An 18,921-nucleotide genomic window follows, 5' to 3' on the forward strand; every position below is an offset into this window, starting at 1 on the left:
GTGTTTTTCCAGATCTTATTCTATACTATAACAAATGATAATAGATTAAAATATTAACAAATAATTTCACTTATTTTTAACAAAAATGGTGTTGCAGAGCACTGCATGTTTTCTTTTATACTTGCTATATTTTAGATCTTTCCACATGCTTTCTTTTTAATAGATACCTTGTGCCGCATTGTAGAGTACTATAATTTATTCAACCACTCCACTAAGGATGTGTGTACTCATATATGTTCTTTTTGTGTTTTTTGCTTCTAGAATTAATACATTTTTCTGTATTTTTGCTCAAATATTTGAGTATTTGTTGAATAAATTCCCAGTAGAATATTCAGACATTGTTCAATTTAACAATCATTACTAAATTGCTTTCCCAAAGGGCTATGCAGTTCCAACATCCACCAACCATTTATATGAGACTGGCAGTCACTTTTAATGTTTAAATATGTTAAAGAGATTATCTTAACATTTTCTTTTAAAATTTTTATTTATTTTTTAGTTGATAGACTTCAATTTTAGAGCAGTTTTAGAGTATAAAAGCATTGAAATAATTTAACAGCAAAATTTCTACAAGCAGGCGTTTTCCTTGAGATTATTTTAGCTTACATTGAGAAATCATTTGTTTATTGGCCAAAAAAAGGGCAAAGCTAATACTCCCTTCTCTTTGCCAGCTCAATTTCTATGATTAAACTGCATTGGGAAGTATTTGTATGTAAAATAATCATATAATATTTAATGTTTTTATATAATGGTAAATTTGATTTAGAATTTAAAATTATGACTTTCATCCATGAAGACAATATGTAAAATTGATAATGTTTTATGCATTTTAATTTACAGCTGCAGACAATGAAACAAGAGACTATCTTCAGAATACATATAACCTGAATAATGTGTTGGCAGGAGTGGTATGTCGGAGCAGCACTTGCCACAGTGATTCATTGTTTTTGCAGGTATACACATCCACACAGTACTTTTCACTGCATACTTATTCTTCCTTATTTTCATATTAAAATTGATAGTATCTGTTAGCAACTGCTAGCTTATCAAGTACAATATGAATGATTAGGCACATTCTTACCATTAATAAATTTAAGAACTAGTTGATCAGTATTTAAAATGATTTTAAAAGTTGTGGAGAAGGGAAGCTTATTCACATTAGCACTATTATTAAAGAAAAAAATATATATAATAACTTATTTGACAGACTTATAAACACAGATGTCAGCATTTAGACAGTTATTTACATTAAAATTATAATTTGAGTTGGCATCTAGTCTCGTTGAGGAAACATTCTACAAAATTGAAGGTATACTGTACTGTAGATTTAATCTTATTTAGCATAGACTCACAGCTCTTATAACCATAATATTTTATTGAACCTAAAATGCAGTTGTAAAAAAGAAAAGTGTTGGCAATTAAACATACATTAAATTTTAAATATGGTAAATGTAAAAAAATAATATATCTTAGAATTGATATATGTTTCAACCTACATATTCTTTTAAGATGATAAAATATACCAGGTTGATGAAAAGATGCTTTGTTTAAGATAGGATGTATAGGAATGTGTGAATCAGAGGATGAATCCTATGGTTCCTGGTAGTCTTATTACTTTGTGTTAAAAAGAGAAAACCATTTTAAGAAATGAAAACATTTTTGGTCTAAATTCTGCCTCCTAAAATGGTGATATGTTCAGAATATGCACAGAACTCTATAGTTTGTGAGTATGCAGTATGTTTTATTGTGTTTATATTCATTACTGTTTTTTAATTCTCAGTGCATTCAACTTCTGCAAAAGTTAACATATAACGTCAAAATTTTCCATTCTGGTGCAAATATAGATGACTTAATTACATTCCTGATAGATCATATGTGAGTATGCAACCAAACATGTAACCAAATAATCTATTGGTTTATTTTTAAACTAAAACCATGTCACAATTCAATTTTTCTTAAATTTTCCCATCTTCTTTAAACTAAGACTGATTTCTTATCTACTCTTAGATAATTTTAAGAATCAAATGATATAAACCAGCTTTAATTTTTATAACAAAATTTATGAAATGACTTTATTTGAACAGAAAGAAATTATTGACCCTGAAAATTGTGTTTAAATTTAATCTTCTTGATGAGAAAATATACTGATGAGATAGCACATGGTCACTCTGACAGTTGTTTTTATATTTCTTTTTTTATTGCTGCTGTTGTTGATTACCTCCCACCCTTTTCCGCCTTCTCTCTGAGATTCCACACTCTATTCCATGTTTCCATGTCTCTGGATTCACTCTATCAGTTTATTTTGTTAATGAGATTTCACATATGAGTAAGGTTATGTGATACTTCTCTTTCTCTAACTGACTTATTTCACTTTGCATGTTTTCATATTTCTGTGCTGCAATTAAATAGGATAGTTTTGTTTCAAAACATGAAATAAGTGGGCAATACTATTCAAAGCTTGATGGACTTCACATGTTAATCAGATTTTTCTTTTTGCATGCAAAGAGGAATTTATATGTATAAATTTTGAATACTTTAAAATGAATTTAATCATTTTATTTTTTTATGCTTTTTCTTAAATAACAGTCAGTCTTCTGAAGATGAATTAACAATGCCTTGTTTGGGATTATTGGCAAATCTTTGTCGACACAATCTTTCTGTTCAAACACACATAAAGAGTTTGGTAAGAATTTTATAAGATGTTTCTTGTTTTGTGGTTGCTTCTATGTTTCAAGGACATTTCATTCATTTTTCTCTTGTCCAGCTAATCCATCAGAGTTAATGAAGAATCAAATTGACATGTAAATAATTTGAATTATTCCAGCTTTCATATGTGTTGTATTTAAGATGTTAAGAGTTAATACAAGTGTTGAATACTAAAAGATTTCCTTCTGGTAGCATTATTTGTTATATTGACTAACACAAGAAAAGCTAAATTATTTTTAGCTGATAGAAGGAAGGCACATCATAGGCAATCCCTTTTACCCTATTCTTTGTATTTCCACAAAACCAGTGTGAACTCCACCAAAAGATTAATCAGTAAATGACTTGCACCAGTACTTGCAACAAGTGAAGGCACACTGATGCATTTAACTGACCCATTAGAAATGTATTAAATCTAGGAAGTTTGTTGATTGTTTAAGGTACTTTGTGAACAGTTCCCCTGCTGTGCAATCTATTTTTTTAAATTAATTTCTTTATTGATTATGGTCCCACATATTTGTCCTCAACCTCCCATTTCAATCCCCTTCCCACTTATGCCCCAACCCCCTATTGTCCTTGACCACTGGTTAGGTTCATATGTGTGCACATAAATCCTTTGGTTGATCTCTCCCTTTTATCCCCATCCTCCCTTTGAGGTCCACCCTCCCTTTTATCCCCACCCTCCCTTTGAATCTGACCCGTGGCTCCTTATCTCTGGGTGTGTTCTTGTTCATCAGTCTATGTAGTAACCTATTACCTGTTTAGTTTTAAATTAAATAATATCTCATTTCTTCATGTTGGATTATTCTGACCTGATCTTATTTTGAAGTGGGGTTATTAAACTTTTACTCTTAATCCCGTATCTAAACAGTGTTCTTCACCAAGATTGTGCCTGTTGATACTACTGTACACAATATATAAAATATCCTCTCCTTGAAATGATCTCTTAAGTTGATAAGAATGTTTAATAATAAAAGCTTACCTACCCTATGGAAGATATGCTTTTTGAAATCAAATATAAAACAATTTTTTATTCTAATTTAATTTTTAAATTTCTTTTTCCTCAGAATAATGTGAAATCTTTTTATCGAACTCTTATAAGCTACATGGCCCATAGTAGTTTAACTGTAGTTGTGTTTGCACTTTCAATATTATCCAGTTTGACATTAAATGAAGAGGTGGGGGAAAAGGTAAATATGATTTCTTATTAATATTTTTTAAGATAATTATGAAGTTTTATTCTCTGATACTTTAAGTCATTGAGCCTCTTTATTAAGTTTTAGGATGATTTCAACTTAACTCTTTTTTTTGTATAATATGCTTTCCCTAATTTGTTTTTAAGTTGTTCCATGCTCGAAACATTCATCAGACTTTTCAGCTAATATTTAATATTCTCATAAACGGCGATGGCACACTAACCAGAAAGTATTCAGTTGACCTACTGATGGATCTCCTTAAGAATCCTAAAATTGCCGATTATCTTACCAGGTATGACTCTCTGACAAATTTTAAGACTTAAAAATACCAAAATTGTCTTTTTAGATTTAGTAAACTTGAATTCTACTGATTCACAATAGACCAAATAAGGATATTTCGATGTGCTTTATTCCCATTCTTTTGCTTTCCCGGCCTGAAATGTAAAAGTATAACAAGGCGTGTGTGTAAGTTTCAGTCTTTGCTTTAGATGAATAAAGTTGTATTAGTCTCCAAAATGTGCACACCATGATTAATCTGTTTTGAAACCAGTTTTAAATCTTAAACATGATTTTTTAAAAGAATATTTTTATTATATTCTTTCAGTATGTCTTTTTGTGTTTTCTTTTTTTATAAAAATTGATATTTCCTTCAGTGGGTGTTTCTAGTGTGTTATAAGGTAAAAATGAGAACACATGTTTAAATGTTTGTTCTATTTCAGTGGCATTTCATGTGATTATTTATGTTTTGAGATTGATTAGTAACTGTTTCCCAGAGAGCTCACAGTTTTTGTATCTTGAGTTAAGTTTTCCTAGTGTGATCCTAAGTTAGAACATTGTTGAAATTGTTTTTAAGAGTTAAATTAACGAACCATTCAGAAACAAGAAAATGTTTATTGAGCTCTGCTATAGTCAAGTGTGGGGAAGGAGAAGTCATATAGTTAATAATACTTTGTAATACCAAACAGCATTCACATTGGCATTTTTATATTTTCTTCTCTTAAGCTTCAGTAGATAAGAGAACTGTCTTCCAGAGTGCCCTCTCTTTATCTTCCCTCTCTTATCCTAAGAATCTTCCCAATATATCTCAAGTAATACCCATTCTGACCATCAAATGGTGCTTATTTAACAGCTTTGGAGTAAAGCAGAAAAATTATTTTGAGTATACCTCTCTAGGACAGAAAGATAATCTGATTTAACATTACTAAGTAATTGTTTACTCACTTCTGGATATCTCTCAGTTGCATTATCTATTTTCTTTTCTGTCTAACCTAGAACCTTAGAGTCCCCTCTGGAAAGAAAATTATGTTGACCTCTATGTATTTGCTCTACCATTTAATAAAACATTCCTGTTCCAAAGTCTAACTGAATCCCTAAGTTCCTGATCGAAGCTTGAGAAAAATCATACCTTATAAATTTTTATGCTGCATGTTTATGATCTCTAACTTTATCTACAATAGTTAACACCTCTTACATTTATTCCCATTCAGCTTTCTTTCACACTTTCTACAGTAGCTCCTTTAAATATTTACTATTTTCATCTGGCACTTTTCACTTAGAAGATGTCCTTAATCTTTGTTTTACAGGAAAAACAAAACAAAACACAGAATCATATATAATTGCAGTTACCTCAAATATGTTATGGGCAAAGTTATTCCAATTCTTACTGAGTGTCCTGTTTTGTTTATAAACATATCCCATTATTCTGTGCATTAAGTCTTATTCTGTCCTATTTTCAGCAGTTTCTCCTATCTCTCTAGTGTCTACCATTCAGTTGACTTCCTTGATTTATACATATGCTCAACTCTCACCCTTTTCAACTGTATGTCCCTTTAATTCTGATCTACCATTGTATTCAAGGTGAATATTCAAATTCTCAATATAGCCCTCCAAATGTGGTGACTGGCAATCTATCAGCTGTATTTCTTTTTATTTTCTTTTGTATATACTTTTGTATAATAATTTCAGACAATAAATAGAACCATCAACTTGCTAGATATGCCATTTCATGTGGCCATGTACCATTTCCTCTGGAGTGCTTCATCTGGATGGCTGAAATACTCTTTCCATTATATATGTCTGGTGCCTTTTTAAAAATATATATATATTTTATTGATCTTTTACAGAGAGAAAGGGAGAGGGATAGATTAGAAACATATATGAGAAACATTGATCAGCTGCTGTCTCCTGCACACCCCCTTCTGGGCATGTGCCCACAACCAAGGTAAATGCCCTTGACTGGAAATGAACCTGGGACCCTTTAGTTCGCAGGCCGATGCTCTATCCTTTGAGCCAAACAGGTCAGGGCACCTTTTTGTTCTTTAACAGTCAAGTTTGCAAAGCTTCACCTGATCAGGCCTGTTTCTACCAAATCTGGGTTTATATCCATCCTATTTCATAGCATTTTCATTATACCATATTTTACATTACATTATATTATTTTGTCCTTCTGCCTCCATCCTTGTGACTGTGAGTTCTCTGACAGGGCACTGTTCTCCCAAATCTAGGATATACCAGTCACATGGAACATAATGTGAATGGTATCACTAGTACCTCTTAGAGTTGTTTAACATAAGGCCGTGCTCCTTACCTTTATATCTGCAGAGCCTAACTTAATGTCTGGAAATTGTAGATGCTTTATAAATAAGTATCTGTCTAATTTATTGTATATTAGTGTTCCTTGAATTTTACAACCTTTAAAAAAACGCTATGCAGATATAGAAAGTTTCAGTGATTATTACCACGTATCATTTTTTTTTCATCATTTTATAAATGTCAGCCAATTTATGTACATCGGTGTGGCAGAATATGCTTTAAGTTTTGAGAAAAACTTTATAAAGATTTTTATATTAGAAGCCAAAATAAATAGATGAAAGAAAATATAATTAAATTTTATATTTGTTTTGTACATAAATTATTTTTGATGTATCAATTTTATAATCTTACTTGATATATTTTTTAAATTTTGTATTACCGGTAATTTTGGGTATACAGCATAGTGGTTAGACAACAATATACAAAGTTGTTTCCCCTTGATATTTCCAATACCCACCTAGCGTCCTATATAGTTATTACAATGTTATTCATTTAATATATATTTTTTATTTTAAACCTAGGTATGAGCACTTTTCTTCATGTCTTAATCAAGTATTAGGTCTTCTTAATGGAAAGGATTCTGATTCTTCCTCAAAGGTAGGTAAAAACATGACTCTTTGTTTTAAACTTTAAAAAAAACTATAATATGAGGAAAAATCTAAGTGCACAGTTCTCTCAATTTTTACAGAGAGGAAGGGAGCGGGATAGAGAATTAGAAACATTGATGAGAAAAAAACATTGATCAGCTGCCTCCTGCACACCTCCTACTGGGGATGTGCCTGCAACCAAGGTACGTGCCCTTGACGAAAATCGAACCTGGGATCCTTCAGTCTGCAGGCCAATGCTCTATCCACTGAGCCAAACCAGTTAGGGCTATGCTATACTTTTTAATCATTATTTTAGAATGTACTTTCTACTTATAAAAATAAGTTTGCTGTAAAACAGCAAATGCTGTTAATCCAGTAGCACCTTCAAAGATCTTGTGTTTATAGCATCTCTTGATGCATTATTGTCTGTTGTGCTTGATTTTATCTCATTTTGTCAATTTACTGTAGGCATACAGTGTTTACAAGTCTACAGTAAGGTACAGTAAAGTCTTAGGCCTTCACACTCACCACTAAATCACTCACCCATAGCAATTAACCTTTTTAAAAAAAAAAAATGTTTTATTGATTTTTTTTTTTAACAGAGAGGAAGAAGAGGGATAGAGAGTTAGAAACATTGATGAGAGAGAAATATCGACCAGCTGCTGCCTCCTGCACACCCCCTACTGGGGATGTGCTCGCAACCAAGGTACATGTCCTTGACTGGAATCGAACCTGGGACCTTTGAGTCCACAGGCCGACGCTCTATCCACTGAGCCAAACCGGTTTTGGCAGCAATTACCCTTTTTTAAAAATCTTTTATACTATATTAGTATAAAAGAATTTTAATCTTTTATACTTTATATAGTATGATAGCAAATGTTAATTATTTTTAATGCTTGTGTTTTTGTTTTGTTTTTTAAACAAAACTTAAAAAAAATTAAGTACTGTAGAAGGAATATAAACATTAGTTGAAGTTGCCCTTCCTCCTTTGGCCTTCATAGTCCTGTTAACGAAAAGTAACCATCACTAATAAATTACTTTGTAATCATGTGGAAACTTTTAACTCATTTTGAAAAATAATACTGAAAGAAAAATTGGAAGCTGCTCCTAATTTTTGTTGTAAAGTGTTTTCTTTTAAAATGTATGTCAATTTCAGCTTTATAATTTGATTGTGCACTAAAGTCTAAGGAATTGACATTTAATAAAGACTTTATATTGCACAGGTTTTAGAATTACTTCTTGCCTTCTGTTCAGTGACTCAGCTGCGCCATGTGCTCACTCAGATGATATTTGAACAGTCTCCCTCTGGCAACACTGTTCTGGGAAGCCGTTCTAAATGTGTAGAACCTACTGTAGCTCTTCTTCGATGGTCAAGCCAACCCTTGGATGGATCAGAAAACTGTTCTATTTTAGCATTGGAACTATTTAAGGAAATATTTGAGGTAATATTTAACAGTTTGACTTTTCCATTCTCATGATTCTCAGTTGTTTTTAAAAAAATGTACATAATAAACTTCCAGTTGTTCATATGTTTTAGGAAACCTTTTCCAGTACTAAGCTCCCTAACATTCAGCTACTGAATTTTTTTTCTCTGGCAAAATCACAAATATTAGTGTTTTCTTTTTTATTTACATACTGAATAGCTTAATATGTACTCCTTTCAGTGTAATAAGTAAAGGTTTATGGTTTGTATGTTTTACTGTTTTTTGAAGTAATCACATTCTGTCTGTCTCAGTAGATGCTGTCTGCTCTCTTTATTAGCCTTTTTAGTTGATTAACAGAGGAACATTGGATTCAGTCAGTGAAGTATCATTGAGCACACTAGGCATGTCTAAACACTTAGAATACAGAAAAAATTCCTTCCGTAGAGGCTATTATATTCCAGCAGATTCTACTACCACGGTCATTTTGTATTCACCACTATTCCCCCTGTTTTTACCCATCCCACCTACCCTCATTCTCCTCCTGAATGTTCCCCCTTCCCTTACTAGATCCTATGCACAAACAAATGTGTATGAATGATTAAATGTATTTGTTAGGAATTATACACCAGTTATTTTTTTCTGTTTTATATTGGTCTTGATTGTTAATCAGTTTTAATATTTAAAGAGCCCTTTGAGATTCTTGATGGGAATTATTTGTGGTTGTAAAGCATTAAAACTAGTGTTTGTTTAATTATTGTAATTACATTTAGCAAATTCTGGATATTTGTTTTTAGTACACTTTATAATAATTTTTAAATCACAAGTATAATCTATTTAGAAATTGTTTGCAGTTGATTAACCCAAAACCTTATTGTTCCATTTGAAGAAAAGCTCATCATAGTCTCAAACTGGTTAAAAGGGTAGATTTTAAATAGGAGGTACAGGCCGATGAACTATTAGGTAAAAAATTTAAAGAGAATATTGCAGCTCTGTGATGACTACTTCTGCATTCTGTATTCCATCTTTTGTTTTGTTTTGTTTTTAATCATTGGTGGTTGTTATATTCCAGGATATCATAGATAGTGCTAACAGTTCCTTAGCTGACCGTTTTGTGACCCTTCTGCTGCCTACAGTCCTTGATCAGCTTCACTTCACAGATCAAAATCTAGATGAGGCCTTAATAAGAAAAAAATGTGAAAGGATGATCAAAGCTACTGAAGTTTTGCTAAATATCCTTTACTATTACAAATATGGAAACTAAATAACTTTTTCCCCCAGCATTGTATTTACTGCATTTTTGTCTTTGGTTATAATTTTGTTTCTCATGCTTGTATCTATTCACAATTATTGAACTGAAGTTTAAATATAGAACTAATTCTCAATGAATAACTTCTATAAAAGTTATTCAGACATTTTTTTCCTTATTTTTGTGCAAAATTTTTAAGCTAAAGAACATTTCCAGAAATGCATTTTAAACTTGATTTTTATCATAATTGTAGATTAATATCTATATTCTAAAATAACTGCCCTTTCACTTTCTTCTGACGCTAATAGTTGGCCCCTGGGTGATTCGTTGTGCCATCTTTGGTGGAATCTATCAGAATAAATAAATGTTGATAAAGGTGTCATTATTTTAGCTCAGTAAATTTTAGCTCTGTTTTATAAATTAAAGCATAAATGTTTTTATTAAAGGTGACATCACACTTGATTATAAAACAGACAAATGTTATCAAGACAAATTAACTCATTTAAAAAAAAAAAGACCTTGAGTACAATTAGTGTCACTGCTTAACTTCTGTATACTGACTTTCTTAGGTCTGTCTTTGTTAATTTTTTTTAGATCAGCTGATTCTAACCCTCCAAAAAGTCCAAATCTCAATTTTTAAAAAACTTAATAATGCTTTTTTAAAAATTATCAGTAAGGAACTACTATATTTGAGCCAAATCTCTTACATTTATCTAGGTAGGTTTTTGTCCTGCCTTAGAACAAACACCACATCTCTTTCCTCTCCTCTCTGAGCTGCTGCTGCTTAATTACCTTCTTCCTTTATAGCAGTGACTCTCAATGTGAGCTGTTTATTAGAATCACTAGGAGAACATTTTAAAAATACTGATACCAGAATCTTACTTCCAGAGATTCTAATTTAACTGAAGTAATGTGAAAACCTAATGGGGAGCAGTGTTTATGATTATTTTTTTAAACTTCCTAGGTCCATGGCTGGCAAACTGTGGCTCACAAGCCACATGTGGCTCTTTGGCCCCTTGAGTGTGGCTCTTCCACAAAATATCATGGTCTGGGCAGAAGTGGCATTAGAAGTTTAAAAAGTTTGGTTCTCAAAAAAAATTTCAGTCGTTGTACTGTTGGTATTTGGCTCTGTTGACTAATGAGTTTGCTGACCACTGACCTAGGTGATTCTGACATATAGCCAGAACTGAAAACCATTGCAGTAGAGATAAATGATTGCTTTGCTTGACCTTATCCATAATATATTCAGGCCTTCTCTTATTGATTGGTACCTATTTATTTATTTATGAGAGAGAGAAACATCAATTTGTTATTCCACTTATTTATGCATTCATTGGTTGATTCTTGTGTGTGTCCTGACCAGGGATCAAACCCACAACTTTGGCATATCAGGACAGTGCTCTAACCCACTGAGCTGCCAGATCAGGGGAAACCTTGACTCTTTTCAATGATAAATCCTATATAATAAAAGCCTAATATGCTAAGTGTCCTACCACATTCAACCAGTCACTATGATGCACACTAACCCCCAGGGGGCAGACACTCCCGACCAGTAGGTAAGCTTGCTGCTGGGGTTTGGCCGATCGGGACTGGGCAAGATGGGCCAGAAGGGCCCTGGAGCCCTCCCACGGTCCCTCCCCACTCCTGATTGTGCACCTATGGGGTCCCTCTGGCTGTCCTCTGCCTTCTTGCAATTTAGGACCCCTCGGAGATGTTGGAGAGCCGGATTTGGCCTGATCTCCGCAGGCTAGGCAGAGGGGCCCCACCGGTGTACAAACCCATGCACCGGGCCTCTAGTATTCAAAATAACTTACAATATAAAAGTATAAGAAAATAGCTTCCTTTAGTTCAATAAATATTTATTGAACCATTGTGATGCCTGTTAACAAAAGACTCACATCTAGTAGCGGAATATTTCTTTCAGTTTCACCTTTGAGTCTGAAACTTTTGGTGTCAGTCTCATCACTTACCTGTCATTTAAATGCTCTGAGCTCTAGTTTCCTAATCTGTCATTGAGCTAATGTAACAATAATTACACCACATCTCAGTGAGATAATTTGCATGAAATAATCCTCAATGCTATAAAGTGCTATACAAATATAAGGTTTTTTGAGAAATTTTTTGTGTGCCTTAACAAAACTTACCTCTATGTGGAGACGATACTCTAAAAGTGCATGTTGCAAAAATTCTGACTACTGTCAAATGTTCCACTCTGATAGAACAACAGTTTACATATGGCAAGATTGATCTGGGTTTTGGAACAAAGGTAGCTGATTCTGAATTGGGGTAAGTATATGAAATTCAAATTGTGAAATGGTGCAGCCAAACTTAATAAAAATAAAAAGATGTAGTGATTCTCATCTTTTGAAAGCATATCCTTGGGGTATATTCTATTTTCTCAAGGAGTAGTGGAGAATTAAAAATATTTTTATAATGATTTTTTAGAAAATCTGTTTAATCCATAGATCACATGCTTCTGAAGAAAGATATTAACATTTTGGTTTATTTTTCATTGTTTAGGTTTGTTTAATCATTATTGTAATTATCTAAGGGTCTGTTATACACCTGAGCATTCCTTTTCTGGACATCTTTTTGACATTGCCTTAGTAACTATTTTTATGTCCATTTAATTTTATATCTTTAAATGCAAAAGCATGAAAAAAGAGGTGTAGTTTTTATTCATGAGCAAATTATTCACTGCTAAAAGTTTTCAATAACATAGACAACCCTTCTACCTTAGCATGTTAAGATTTCTGGTTAAAAATGCCATAATAATGGGATTACTTTAACCCCCTCCTCCACATGAATTAAGTCCATCTGACAAGTATTTATTGAGGACCTGCTAAGAGTTAGATACTATGATTTGTTCCAATTTTCATAAATATATTTGTTAGAATTGTACTCTTCAATAAGAAGGATTATCTTTTTTACTTTTTTATCCTCCCTTTTGGGTACAGTTTAGTATAATTCATTCAGTAAATTTAGGTATTACACCATTGCCCTCTATTGTTGACATTCCCGTGGCAAAGCTAAGAATTAAATGGGTCATATTACCAATGCCGCTAGTAATTTGAAGCAGAAAGTTGAGGTAGAGTGGTATTTGAGAATTGAAAAAAAAAATAAATTCCATCAGAATTATTAATGCTGATTTATTCTCTTTGGTTCTGTTCTTGAGTTTAAATATCTGTATGATATTTTTACTTTTCAGTAATATTTTACTTCTCAAAAGAAACAGTACTGCATTTTCTTGAGGTTTAAAAACAAAGATGTTGGTTTTCATTTTCTTTACAATTATGTACAGAAATAAGCTCTAAGGAAATTTTTAGTTAACTAATTTAAATATGACTTTTTTTTTTAAGCACGCTTGCTGCTGATGTGATTTTGAAAACTCTTGATTTGATGAACAGACTTAAGCATTTAGTTCCTGGTATGGAAGTAAGCTTCTACAAAATCCTTCAGGTGAGTTTATACTCTTCAAATAATTGTAGTTACTCATATGTAAATGCTTCCTAAATATATGTTTCTGTTTGAAAATTCTTAATTTTTAAAAGATTATTTCCTTAGAATTGGCATCAGAAGGAAGTTTAAAGCTGTTAATTGTCTTAATTACCTATAATATTCTCAATGCATAGTTATGTTACATTTTTGCAGAAACTGAACCTAAGTGCTCCTGGTTCTAATGTACGGAATATTCATGATAGCTACACTTGCTAAGCCTTTTTCTTTTTGCGTCCTACTTCAGTTTTCTTCATTTATTTCTATCGGCGTGGTGATGATGGGAGTGGTATTTGTTTGGGGGTTTTGTTTTTAGTTTGAATTGATGAGGTAGGATATTAAGGGGTAGGGAGACATTTGGAAGAAAAGGACTTGATTATGAATGGGAAGATTAGAGAGGCTGTGCAGAAAATAGCTAACTTGAAAATTTAAATGATAGTAGCTAAATAAGAGCTCTAGATGTTTAGCTTGGTATCCACAAAACCTGCTTTATAATAGATATTTAACAACAATGTGTGGATTAAGTTACTTTAATAAATTAACCAAGATGGTTCTCATGCCTCTGTAGACAGAGTAGAAGCCAAAATATACCTTCGGCTGGGGAAACTTGTACACTTTAAGAGCATAATGCTTAAGAGACAGGGTTTAGTAATTGACTCCACTACTTATTAGATACTGCAGACTTGAGCCAGTTATTTTGCCTCTCTGAGCTCCAGGTTCCTGACTACAAAATGCAAATAATGATCCCCCTCCATGGGAGCAATTATGGTAGGTTACCATGGGGATTACAAAGATAAAGTCCAGCTCTTATCATGGTTCTGTGGCATATATATATATATATATATATATATATATATATATATATAAAGAGCCAGGGTCTGTAACATTTACAGTGACTGAAGGCTTGACCTAACGCCTAGTCTGGTGGGTGGGGACTTGTGGCAGCGGGCTTGAGGCCGGGGGAGGTGGGGCCTGCACTCACACTCATTCACAACCTCACACATGCACAGACATACACAGCACCCACCAGCTCACAGCCTTTTCTCCCTTTCTTTCCCTCCCTCCCAGCTTGCTCTCAGAGCCTCTCTCAGAATGAGGCCTTAGGGAGGGCAGAAGGTGGAGCTGCCTCTACTGGCCCCACCCACTCCCAGGGAGAGAGGGAGGCAGGGAGGCCTGAAGGACTGCTAGGAAAAACAAAAAGAGAGATTAGGAGAGATTGACATGGAGAGATGGAAACAAAATAACAATATTAAAATATTTCCTCTAATTAATTCCCTTTTAATGTGTACGAATTTCTTACACCAGGCCACTAGTTAGATTATATTTAAGTACCTATAAGACACTTAACATTGTACTAATAAAATTTTGATCATTATAAAGAATTCATGTTCTAATGTTTTTCTCATAATAGATGATTTGGGGCTTACAGTATTAATATAAAATATTTACTAACATGACGGACTTATGCTTTAACTATAATTGTTTTAGTCTCTAAATTAAAAATTGTATTGAGTTCATTTGAATTTTACTTTAACTTTTTACTTTAATTTGCAAATGATTAGCCAGTTTTTCTTTTAAATGGTAGCTAGAAAAAAACAATAATTTAAAACATTAGTCAGTTGTAGTCAGATGTTAAATTCATGAAAATATTTAAGACATGATTTTTATAAGTACAGTCAAAAACACTCAAAATCTTTGCCAGATTTTTAAAGCTAGCATTAGTATTGATTGTTAAGACAATTATAACAAGGTAAAAACTAATAAATACATTCAAATATCATATAGAAACACTTTAAACTTTGTCTAAAATTATTTTATGATTTACTCTGTTTATTCACCTTACTCTAAAAGACCTGACATTAACTTATTCTTTCTGCCTCTTGTTTTCTGGTTTTTGATTTGCTTAGGATCCACGCCTGATAACTCCTTTGGCTTTTGCTTTAACATCAGATAATAGAGAACAAGTCCAGTCTGGACTGGGAATATTATTGGAAGCTGCTCCACTGCCAGACTTTCCTGCTTTAGTGTGAGTCGTAATCATTTGCAATATATCTCTTAAAGTGCAGGACTATCCTGCTGTGTTTCTTTAATTGGTCTCAATATAGCCAGGTTAGAAAATTAGTGAACTGAAGACTTCATTGTAACAGTAATTTTTCAAGTAATTAAAATTTGATTCCAACTGAAAAGACCAGGTATATGTATACTCTAGGAAAAGCTAGATCCAGGTGGTTAAATATGTTATGCACCTCCTGTGTCTATCTGTCTCTTACTTCTTTTTAATGTAGTAGACTCTGGACTAAGCTTATATCCTACCAGTTTAGTTCCTCCCTACAAAAAGCTTTTGCTTCTCAGCTGTTTTAAATCCAAGCATCACTGTCATTGACCAGACCTAGGTCATTTGCCAAGGAGGGGACCTTGGTAAATGGCAAGGGTTTAGACAGGAGAACTACATGAACTGGAGGTTGGGAGTTAGGGAATGTGGGAGGTTGGAGGTAGGGGGTGAGAGGATTCCCCAAGAAAAGTTCTGTACTTTTATTAGAAAGCCAGGCAAAATTACCCACTATACTCATTAATTTTAAACATTAAGAGAATATTTGCAATTAGATTTAAAAAACAAACAAAATGTCTAGTAGGGTTATACTTTTAAAAAGTTGAAGTGATTTGTATAAATGTACGTATTTGCAAAAGTAGTTTGAATAAACTGAAGCAGTGATAAGTAGGTAAGACATTTGTACATGTGAGATGTCAGCAAACTAACCAGCCAACAGGAGTCTGTTTTTATAAATAAAGTGTTAATGGCACAGGGCCATATCAACTCATTTTCATACTGTCTGTATTGTCTGTCTATATTCATGATATAACGTCAGGATTGGGAAGTTCTAACAGAGACTATATAGATGAGGAGTGAGGAATCTTTTTTTCTCCCAAGGGCCATTTGATTTTTATAATATCATTCGAGGGACATACGAAATTATCAACATAAAATTAGCCTACTACATTTAATTAACTCACTCCTAATGTCTTTGTGGACCTTATATGGCCTGTAGCCAGACGTTTCCCACTCCTGGATAGACCCTCAAGCCTCAAATATTTACTGCCTTGTCCTTTAAGAAAAAGTTTGCTAACCTCTGCTATTTCTAATAACTGACTTAGCAAACTCATTTTTCAGAAGTAATTTAAATAGTTATATATCCAGAGAGGAAGAACTACAGAAAACAAGACTTAAAGATCACTTAATCATAATCCCCCCCTCTTTTTTTTTTTAATCCTCATCCAAGGAATGAAGATATTTTTCCCATTGATTTTTTTAGAAAGAGTGGAAGGGATGAGAAGGAGGAGAGAGAGACAGAGACAGAGAGAGACATTGATGTATTAGAGATACATCTATTAGTTACTTCCCGCTCTTGCCCTGGTCAGGGCCAGGTATTGAACCTGCAATCCTTCCGTCCACAAGCCAACACTCTAACTATTCAGCAACTGGCCATGGCAAAAGTTCCTTAATTAAATATATTTAGTTTATTGATTTCAGGGAAAGGAAGAGAGAGATGCATCAATGATGAGAGAGTTATCAATCTGCTGCTTCCTGCATGCCCCCTACTGGAAATAGAGTCTGCAACCTGGACTTCTGACCTCCTAGTTCATAGGTCAACCCTCAACCTCTGAACAACACTGGCCAGGCTCCCTTCATTTTATAATAAGTATTTTTAAGAAACAAATGAACAAATAGGGGACTTTTCAAGTCACAGGATGGAAATGGTGGTAGTCTGCTTGCTTCAGCTGTGGTAATCTTGACATGAAGCAAAACCTCCACATTTCAGAATGGAAAGTTTAAGCATCACTGAAAGTGGGAGTTCATCTTTATCTGCATGTGTCACCTTCCCACCATTTCACTATCTTGGTTGTCCTTGTCTTACTTGTGTTGTATAATTTTCTCTTTGGAAACTATTTCAGGTGTGCATTTATATCTATTTATACCTTTGTTTACATTGCCTTAGCAGTTTAATATGGTGAAATTATATGATGAATGGATGGGTGGATGGGTGTGTAAGTAGGTTTTTTTGGTGTGTGTTAATTTTATTTAAATATTTAACAAACATCCAGGGCCAACTTTATGCCAGGTTCTCTCCTATGCATTTTGGACATTGCAGTGAATTAGACACCAGGCCTTCTGTCATGATGTTTACATTCTAGTTGGGAGACAAGTAAATTTTATAATGTGCAGATTATGAGTAGAGGGACCTCTCTGAGGAAGGGAATTTAAAATGAGACTCGATGATAAGGAAGAACCAACACTATGCAGATCTGGTGAGACAAGTGTTCTACATAAAGCAGCAGCTTGTAAAGGCTCTGAGACAGGAATCAGACAGGGTAAATAGAAGGGGTGGAGCGGAAGTCAAGTTTGTGAGAACATACACTGAGGGAGAAAGGGGAAGGGTGAAGACCATAGATAAAGGCCAGGTGATGTTAACGTACCAGTGGTAGCGATGTTCTCACCACTATCAGTAATGTTGTACTTAATTTTTACAAATAAATTCACACTTACCATTTAGTTCTAGTGCCCCTAAACCAAATGTAGAGTAGTTTTTATAAAGGGTTGTAAGTAGGAGTTTCCTTTAGCAAATTTAGATATTTCCAAAAATCCCACTTCATCATAGATTCTGAGATTATTTCCAAAATGACTCTTTCTGGTTCTCATTCAGACTTGGAGAAAGTATAGCAGCAAACAATGCCTATAGACAACAGGAAACAGAACATATGCCCAGAAGAATGCCTTTGCAATCATTAAATCACAGTTTTCCAACATCAGTAAAATGTTCAACTCCTCCAGTCTTGAAAGATAAAATGCCTGGATTGAACATTGAGGACTTAATAGAGAAACTTCAGTCTGGAGTAGTGGTGAGTGATAAACAGCATTATAAATGGGATTCTGCTTGCTACATATCAATGAATATCAGCCCTGATTATAACAACTTTAGGTGCAGATTTGATTGATTAAACTATTTAATATAAAAAATGTCAATATTTTGGAAATACGAAAAATATCAGCCATAAAAATCCTATATTTTAACACAGCTATCATTATATCCCTACTGTTTCCCTTCCCATATCCTCAGATTAAGTAATATGTTTTAAAATCCCACAAGCATTCCAAATTTTACCCAAGTATTCTTAGACAATAGCCAGGTTAGTGAAATGTTTGTGAATGGCCTGATATGGCATTCTTCTTTTTTTTTTTTTTACTTGTTACTTATTAAGTTTTAATGATTCTGTTTTTTAGTAGGCTCTTTTTTATTTTGTCAGATGTTAAAATTTTCTGATTTTTGACTCAATTGTATTAAAATTTAGGTAAAGGATCAGATTAATGATGTGAGACTATCTGACATAATAGATGTATATGAAATGAAACTCTCTACATTAGCAGTGAGTACAATCTTATTTTAACTACGTGTAACAATTAAGCTTTTATGGATGTATTCCAGTAAATGATGAAGATTAATGCAATTTTTTTTATAGTCCAAAGATAGCAGGCTACAAGATCTCTTGGAAGCAAAAGCTCTAGCCCTTGCACAGGCTGATAGACTGATTGCTCAATATCGCTGCCAAAGAACTCAAGCTGAGACAGAGGTGTGTATAATATAAAGACTCATCTGATGAGTACAAAGGTAAATGAAGTAAAA

The 18,921-nt window shown here is 33.3% G+C and overlaps 1 protein-coding gene across 2 annotated transcripts in view; it reads left to right on the plus strand.

Moving 5' to 3' along the window:
- Positions 1–18,921, plus strand: part of CIP2A (cellular inhibitor of PP2A) — a 38,853-nt gene that overhangs the window by 6,993 nt on the left and 12,939 nt on the right. For both annotated transcript variants that reach the window (XM_036445545.2, XM_045584011.1), the window contains 14 exons: positions 841–953; positions 1,781–1,875; positions 2,587–2,683; positions 3,771–3,893; positions 4,046–4,191; positions 7,013–7,088; positions 8,302–8,520; positions 9,572–9,731; positions 11,893–12,034; positions 13,108–13,207; positions 15,151–15,269; positions 17,944–18,139; positions 18,590–18,664; positions 18,758–18,868. In XM_036445545.2, coding sequence (XP_036301438.1) covers positions 841–953; positions 1,781–1,875; positions 2,587–2,683; positions 3,771–3,893; positions 4,046–4,191; positions 7,013–7,088; positions 8,302–8,520; positions 9,572–9,731; positions 11,893–12,034; positions 13,108–13,207; positions 15,151–15,269; positions 17,944–18,139; positions 18,590–18,664; positions 18,758–18,868 — 1,772 coding nt within the window. The remainder of the gene's footprint in view (positions 1–840; positions 954–1,780; positions 1,876–2,586; positions 2,684–3,770; positions 3,894–4,045; positions 4,192–7,012; positions 7,089–8,301; positions 8,521–9,571; positions 9,732–11,892; positions 12,035–13,107; positions 13,208–15,150; positions 15,270–17,943; positions 18,140–18,589; positions 18,665–18,757; positions 18,869–18,921) is intronic.

Source organism: Pipistrellus kuhlii, unplaced genomic scaffold, assembly GCF_014108245.1.
Source record: "Pipistrellus kuhlii isolate mPipKuh1 unplaced genomic scaffold, mPipKuh1.p scaffold_m20_p_2, whole genome shotgun sequence".
In the NCBI taxonomy this organism is placed as follows: Eukaryota; Metazoa; Chordata; class Mammalia; order Chiroptera; family Vespertilionidae; genus Pipistrellus; species Pipistrellus kuhlii.